The 8,331-nt window shown below is 31.9% G+C and overlaps 1 protein-coding gene across 1 annotated transcript; it reads right to left on the reverse strand.

The window, feature by feature from the left end:
• Nucleotides 1–630: 630 nt before the first annotated feature.
• LOC117919428 (bax inhibitor 1-like) lies at nucleotides 631–4,709 on the reverse strand. The gene is made up of 6 exons (XM_034836635.1): nucleotides 4,558–4,709; nucleotides 3,399–3,542; nucleotides 3,212–3,303; nucleotides 1,317–1,503; nucleotides 1,049–1,204; nucleotides 631–918 (listed from the first exon to the last, which is right to left on the reverse strand). Exons 1-6 carry the CDS (start codon nucleotides 4,672–4,674, stop codon nucleotides 868–870), a joined length of 747 nt encoding a protein of 248 aa, XP_034692526.1. The 5' UTR covers nucleotides 4,675–4,709; the 3' UTR covers nucleotides 631–867.
• Nucleotides 4,710–8,331: the final 3,622 nt, after the last annotated feature.

An 8,331-nucleotide genomic window follows, 5' to 3' on the forward strand; every position in this document is an offset into this window, starting at 1 on the left:
CAATGAATTCCTCAAATTTAATGAATGAATTGATTAAATATCAATTTTATAAATAAGAAGATATTTTTTTTATCAAAAAACTTATAATAGATTCGGTAAATGAGTTTATATATATTATAAAATACATATATATTACAAACTAAAAAAATATAGATTTAATCACTATAAGAGAATTCAATATATTAAAAAATTTATTTAACTTAATATTCATTTATTTAATGACAAAAATAAAAAAATAAGGATTCAATATAAGGAAAAACAATAAAATCATTCTAAATCAAATTTTGGCTTTGATGAGCTTTTTAATATGAATTAAATTGATTTTTAAGTTTTAAAATAAATAAATTTTATATATCAAATATAATTTAATTTAAGATTGTTTTTGATAAATAAAAAAATCTTTAAAAAGTTAAGACAATTAAAAAAGAATCATATTTTAAAAATTTTGATATATAAAAAAAAATATATCGCATTCAATTTTCCTTGCAATATTAGAAATTTTTAACAGAAAACCGTTTCTATTTTGAAATCAGGCGGTCAAATAGACTCGAATATATTATAAAACCATAATGGATGATAACAAACTGTTTCTCAAATTATAATTTCAATAAACTCAAGCCTTATAAACCCACAAATTCGAGTGCCCTCTTATTTAAAACCAACCCCTTATATTCATTAGCAACTCAAAACATGCAGAATGTCATAACCGAGCAATTCGTATGTACACTGCCATAGCGCCCAGCATATCACATGTTTCAAAAATCATAATCTCACTTAGGGGAAAGAAAGATACAAGCATCAAGTTCATACATAATCTCTTGTTTTGTTCAACCAGAGTTCAAGTTAAGCTCATTAGTCTCCCATCATTCAATTTCTCCTTTTCTTCTTCTTCTCACCCTTTTCAGCCGAGTTCTTCAACTGCACCAACACATTACAAATCATCATCATTTTGTTCAGAAAAAGAGCAAGTCCTATAATTGAAAAGGTCATACTCAAAGGTAGATGATAATAGGTTCTGTTTTATTCAAACAATTTAGCTCCAACTCACCATGATTATCAAGATTCGAACAAAAACTGCAGCAAAATCAGTGAAAAGGAGGAGAGAATGTTTCACGTAGTCCCGATCCCCGAGATGGGCTTTCTCTATTATATCCTGGGTGTCTACTACCATGTAGCCCACAAACACCAAAAGTCCAAAATACAACTCAAACATTAATTTGATCAGAAATTATCATCCTCATACTTCCAATCTCAGCTACCAGAACAGAGATCAATTTAATTATAGATTTATTCAACTAAATCATCAATTTCCTCACCTCAAACTTAAAGATGGCAGTGGATCCCCCAAACAACGAGGAGGCAAAGTGCAACCAGAAAAGGATGGAGAGGCCAGAGGAAAGAACCCCTCCCAAGTACAGGTACTCTCTGCGCCTTGCCAACATTGCTGCCGCAGAGAAACAGCCAAAGGCCACTGCAGTTCCCACAAAAGCACTAACAAGAATGCTGCAGGGCAGGTTTTGCATATGTAAAGCCTTCATTAGAATGAAAAATATATAGTATAGATCTTCCACCAGCAAACTCTAAGATAACACCCAAAAAATAAGAGTCTAATAATGCCACTCCGAAATGAAATGCAAGTTAACTTCAGCACAGAATACGTGTCTGCACACGCATCATAATATTTTGGAAAAAGACACTATAAAAAATTGTAACAAGTCAATTATAGTCCAAGTGGTATATAGTATAATAGCTTCCTCAAGCACAAACAGGTGTCAGTGAATACTTCATCAAGTTTCAAGAAACAAACACAAATACGATCCAGGGTACATACTGCTATTTATACTAACAAAAATAATAAAATTCTTGTTTACTTACTTTGAGAATGTCTGCAGTTCTTTATAAATTACACTTAATAAGAATTTAGGAGACAAATTAGAGACACATAAATAAATGCCTTCATTGATAGTTAATTGTAGTCCACTTAAATCATATTTTTATCTCCCTCTGCAATCTGATATAAATTTTAAATGCTATTCAACCCTCTTCTTATATTGTATAAAAACTACAAAGGATAGTATATATTTTGTCCAATACAAATCATATGTTGCACCACCTCTAATACTTTTTTGATAGGCACTATTAATAATTTGATTATAGAGATTTGGGGCAGTTCTCTGAATTAAAACATGACAGAAAACATGTAAAAACCTTGAGGCTGCCCAACATATTCAAATATAGGCCGGGTGAAATTGAGCTGTCACTTTCTTTTTCCAAGGAACAGCCCATTGGATCGGCCATAAACACCAAATTTTTAACAAAACTGTAAAAAGTGGAAGAGGTGGGGAAGAGGAGGGGGGTTGGAAAAAGAGAGGTAGAGAGATATAGAGAGTAAAATGAGAAAGATGGGTAGTGCCTTCCATTGTTGCAAGGGGATGAGGAGAGAGCTCTTAGCTTTTGGAAGAGATGAAGAAATGGACTTAACGGCATCCCTCCATGCTCCTAGGCCAACTTAAATCAATCCCTTGGTTCTATAATATAACTGTCGCAAGATGCTCTTTCTTGTGGTTAACTTTGCTTTGATTTTGTAGGCTAACCCTGTATTTATTTGATGCTTGCTTTGGGATGTTTTGTATATACCGCCTGTATATATATAGGTGCACCCCCTCTTTTTGGGGTTTCTTAATACATTTGTTGTCTATAAATCACACCTCCATTATTCAATTAATGTCATCACAAACAGTCACAGAACTTAAACTTCTCAAGCATAATCCTAAAATCTCTCCCTACATCCAATGTACTCTTATCTCCATTTTGTTCTTGGATGTCCTACAGTAATCTGTGTGTGAATTGCATTTCACGTGCCAGCACCTGTAGTCTAAAAAAGACTTTCCATATGCACCTCCAGAACCCTACTGTATTTTGCATCAATTCAAAAGAATTTCAGAAAATTAAACTAAAAGCATGTGTTAAAATTTAACCACCAAATGATTTGAAAAACTAGGTTAACCACAGTCAGTTAGATAGAATAACATTCTCCAACTGAAGGAAAGATAAAAGATAATGTCAGAGAGAAACAAAACAAAAAGCTAATGAAATACTAGAGAAAACAAAACAAGAGGACATACCCATATGCAAGAAACAATGTACACACATACACAACTTCTTCAATAATAAAATGAAATTATTATTTAATTGATAACCAAGAAACTACCTTGGGTCAATTTCAATAGCCAAGTCAATCAAAGGACCGATAGAGGCTCCTTGAAAAAGGGCCACAGCCATCAATAGTGAAACCCTCTTTTTCTGCCCGACAAGAAAGAAGAATCCCATATCAATAAGTAAAAACATGTACAAATTAAAGTCCACAATGCGAGAGACAAAAAATATAACTAAAATACCTCTTCATATGAAGGTACAGAGAGTAGCCATATGATGCTTCCAAAGCATGCAAAAGTAGTAAGAAGGCCACCAATATTCCAGAGAAGATGCAGGTAAGCTCCTGCAGCAGATGCAATCAAGGCACAGCACAGGGAGAGATAAACCTGCAAAATCAAGAATATCATATGTAGATTAAAAAAAGAAAAATGAAAAGAATTAAAGCAAACACAGTTACAATTTTGTAAATTACAGCATGAATGGCAATCATAAAACCCCAAAAAAGAAATACTGATATATAAATAACAACTAAATCCAAGCGAAACAAAATAGAGAGACGTGATTGAAGATTTAGTACAAAACTAAATCAACCCATACGAAGCCAAATCCTGGCACGAATTAAACCATCGCTTAATGAGGAAACACGTGAAGAAGAATTATTATGAACAGGACGAAGCAAAAACTTATACTCAACTTTGATTAGTCCAACACTTCGCCATTGATCCGAGTTTTTCAATTCTACCAAATAAACCCGTTATGAAGTGCAAAATAACCTTTTAGGTTCTTTTCTTTTACAAAATTTTCTTGAATCCAAATGGAAGTTAACAAAAAATAAAATAACCCCCACTGCGCAGATTACCAAATGGTCCATCTAGCAGCCCGTAAAAATCTGAAAAGACAGAGAACCTAACTTTTGACTCGACATTTCAATTTTCACAAGCCAATTGAACACACACAAAATATCAGCGATTTCCTTATTTCTTTCCTCTCAGATTCCTCCGCCAACCCATCCCATATAACATAAATAAATAATTCAAATCAGGTTTGTAATAACCCAAAGATGAATAGAAACCCTACCGTCCCTTGATTGAGGCGCATCTTTCATTTTCACAATATCTTCCAAAACTATTTCCTTTCCCCAATTTTCTCCAACAAAAAAAAAAAAAAAAACATGCAAAAAATAAAGAAAGAAAGAAAGAAAGAAGATCCAAGAACCCGATGCACATGGGTACTTAAAATTGCTACTCCGGTTCAAATTTTCTTGTAATCGAGCCTCCGATGAGAAGGTTCAGATTGAATTTTTATCTCTCCTTTCCTCAAATCTCCCAGAAACTAAGCAGAGACAACAGAAAATAAAACGAAAAAACAAAACCCTAAAACACGAAAAAAAAAAAAAATTACCTGCTTGAGATGAGTTTGAACGGCAGGAGAAATCTGGCGGAAATTTTTAAGTGAATCGTAGGTCCAACCGCTCCTTGAGCTCGATTGTGAATCGAAAAACGCAGAGAACGCCTCCATTGAAAACCTAATTCCAAACAATCCTCTTTTTCTTTTTTCCTTTGTAACGATCGATGATACTTATAGACCGCTATGAAGAAAGTCACGAGGCTTGCCTGGATGTTTCCATCAATTTGGTTTTACCAGAATGCCCTTCTTTTTCACAATCTCAATTGAGATAAGAAGATTAGTGGAGGGCATTGACGGAAATGCAAGATGAATCCGGAAGGTTCGAGGGTAATTCGAAATGGGGAACAAATACTTTAGTTGACTCCGCTTCGTTGCATTAAATAATTTCTTATAGACGTCGCTTTTCCTGTAAGCAACGTATATTTTTCTGACCAAACTACCCCTTCAACAAAATGCCACGTCCACTCACCAATCAAATCTTACCAAGTCAGCAGACCACTGTTTTAATAACTTTCTTATGGAACTTGTGGATCAAGTTCATCGGTATTGATTTAAATTTCTTCCTAACTTCGAGTAAAAGGAGGAGACTTGCTTACTAAAAGATCTAATATTTTTCTTTAAGGCTATGTTTGGTTCCGGAAAATGCTAAGGAAATGGAAAAAAATCATGTGGAAAACGATTTTCTTTAATTTGGAGGACATAGAAAATAAGATAGAAAAAAAAATATAAAGGAAAATAGTAGGGAAAATGTTATGATATTTTCCCAACTATTTTCCTTAAAACATACAGAGGAAAATAAGAGAAAAAGAAAAGGGAAATTTTATCGGGCTCATGGTATTCGAAATCCTGTTTTGTCTTCAGATCAGGTTGGTCCGGTAGGTTTTAAGGGCGAACAGGGTGCAACTTTAACAGATCTGGGTTGGGTTCTTGCGTCACTAGTGACTATGGGTCAGGGACCATTGAATGCAATGACATCGGTGTTGCCCCGCCGACGACACTGGCGAAGTTTACTCTAGGCACCGGCGGGCAGGACTTCTACTATGTGAGCCTCGTTAATGGCTGCAACCTGTCGATGATAGTGGAAAAGAGTGGTTAGTCAAGAATGTGTGCGTCGACGGGTTGCACGGTGGATCTGAACCAGGGCTGTCCAGCGGAGTTGAAGGTTGGAGACGACAGCGTGTGCAGGAGCGCGTGCGAGGCATTTGGGAGCTCGGAGTACATTTGCAACAGCGCGTACAGTACACCCACCACCTAAGACAACTTATTGATAACTATTGATAATCAAACAAGAGCACAAATTTTATTTTATTATTCAACAAATTGATAACCATCTAAGACAATTTTGTTTTTATTCCGTTTTTCCTTAACTATTTTTCATGGTTAACCAAATAAAAGAAAATCATTTTTTTTTCCCTTAAATTTTCTATGGATAACTAAACAAGTGAAAATTTTTATTTTCATTTCCTTAACTTTTTCTTTCCTACCAATTTTCCTTCTAATTTTCTTTCTCTCGCATTTTCCGGGAACCAAACATAGCCTAAGAATTTTTATTTGTTCTTCTCATTTTTTATCTTCATAGAAGGATATATTTATAAAAATGTTATAAAAAAGAAACTTAAATTTATAAAATATAAAATTCAAGTACTTATTTAAAAATAATTCATATTTTTTATTTTAATAGTTAAAAACACTATCTTTCGCTACTTAGATATTACATTTTAATCGTACAAATATTACCTTTTACCATTTTAGGTATTATCTTTTTCAACGAGGGCATGATACTTGAATTATTTTTAGAGTATTCCTATTTTGTAATTATTTTTATATAAGTGTGAAAAATCCTTTTTTTTTATTTATGCAATTAGAGTAATTAGTGAATTGTTTTATATTTTTACAAAGTTATTCAATTTTAATTATTCATATCATGAAGTTATAGAGAAATGACTAATAAATTAATAAATATTAAAATTCATATAGCCCGCAGGTATATGAAAAATATTTTATTATAACAAAATTATAGATTGTTAGAAGCTATGTAATTGTTATTATTCATAACATGTTAAATGTTTATTTTGTTATAGCTAATAGTTACGGAGAACAAAATTATTAATTAATAATTTTTTTCAATTTTGTGAAATTGGTGTAACTAAAAGTTATAAGGAATATATGTTATAATTCGAAGTTATATAACATTTAAATTATATTTTATTATAATAAAATTATATAAAATGATTTATGATAAGAAGTTATGAAAACAAGCACGTAGATATCATATACATATATTTCTATAATAAAAAGATATATTTTATATAATAAAATATACAAACAATTTTTAATCCTCTAGACAAACTAGAAATATTATATAATAATTTTGTATTATTTTATTGCTAGAATCAATACAAAGAATATTCATAGCATAAAACTATGCAAAATTTTCATTTTGTTATAATAATTTTTTTTCATGACAATTATGATGAAAGTATATATGGGGAATCATATAAAGATAGAAATTCCCTTAGCCTGTAGCTATGATTAACTATAGAAATATGATAATTTTTATAGCTTAAAGTAATTATCTTTATAGATTCATATAAAAGTTATTGTATGACTCATAGCTTAAAGCTATATAAATTTGATATATTTTCATAATTAAAAGTTACGAAGGCATTATATGAAATTTTATATTGTGAATCAAATTATTGAAATTCTTAATTTGTTACAATTTAAATTTGATTTGATTATATCCTAACTATTCTCTTTGGTAACAATAAAGGTTGAAATTATCAAATGTTTAATATATTAATTTCAAGATATTTGTCTCATTAATTATATAACATATATGATATATCAAGTATACATGTTCTAGAAGAGATAAAATCATCTCACTAATAATGAAATACAATTCCATGTGAATGACATCTTACATTCTATTAGATCCAGAAATATCTAATGTGACTGTGAAACCAAGGTTTGGTTAATATCGGTTTTCATGATAACAAAATAAGGTTTAGAACTAATGGTTATATTTCAAGTGTGATTAGGCAAGACGATTTCCAAAGTGACAATTATAAAGACAAATCAAGTTAAGAAGAAATTATGAAGAAGCAGACCACCTTAAAGAGAAGTGTTTTTCAAGACCCAAACTTCATAAGATCTCTTTGTAAGGTTGTTGGTGCACTAAGATTTTCATGCATTACATTCTTTACTTATGCACCAAAATCATTCAAGAGTTATTTTGTTTTAAATATTTTAAAATTTGATGATTTCATGTTTTCAATTAAAATCTTGTATCAAATTTTTTCCAAACTTGTTTAAAAAGTTTTAAGTTGAAAAAGTCGGTTATTGAGCTAAAAACGGCTCAACTAGTTGAATCGGATTGGGAACTGGTCGACCCCAAGCTCAATTGGTCTAGAAACAGGTTGACCCTCAATTTAACCAGTCAAAGATGTGAACAGTAACCAGTCGATCCCCACCTCAATCGGTTGAGGTTCGGTCAAATTCTGATCAAGGTCCAATGGTTAGTCAACCGATCGACCCCCAGCTCAACCGGTTGAACCCCCAACGGCTAGTTTGACTTTTTTCCTCTATAAAAAGGCTCCAAATCTTCATTGTTTAAGAGCTTAACCTTCCCAAACCTTTCTTGAATATATTTGAGCCTTGGAAGAGTGTTTTGAGTGCACCATTGTTCTAAAACTTGCATATCATTAGTGTACCTTTCAATCTTAGTTTTCTTATATCATTTGAGTTTAAAATTTTTGTACTAGGATT

Source organism: Vitis riparia, chromosome 1, assembly GCF_004353265.1.
Source record: "Vitis riparia cultivar Riparia Gloire de Montpellier isolate 1030 chromosome 1, EGFV_Vit.rip_1.0, whole genome shotgun sequence".
Taxonomy (NCBI): domain Eukaryota; kingdom Viridiplantae; phylum Streptophyta; class Magnoliopsida; order Vitales; family Vitaceae; genus Vitis; species Vitis riparia.

Bases quoted from the DNA above. Each gene is read 5' to 3' on its own strand.
- LOC117919428 (XM_034836635.1), bottom strand. From the start codon at position 4,674: ATGGAGGCGTTCTCTGCGTTTTTCGATTCACAATCGAGCTCAAGGAGC. The intron at 3,543-4,557 runs GTAATTTTTTTT...TTGATTTTGCAG, and splicing joins TTCAAACTCATCTCAAGCAG to GTTTATCTCTCCCTGTGCTG. The intron at 3,304-3,398 runs GTATTTTAGTTA...CTTGTCGGGCAG, and splicing joins CTGTACCTTCATATGAAGAG to AAAAAGAGGGTTTCACTATT.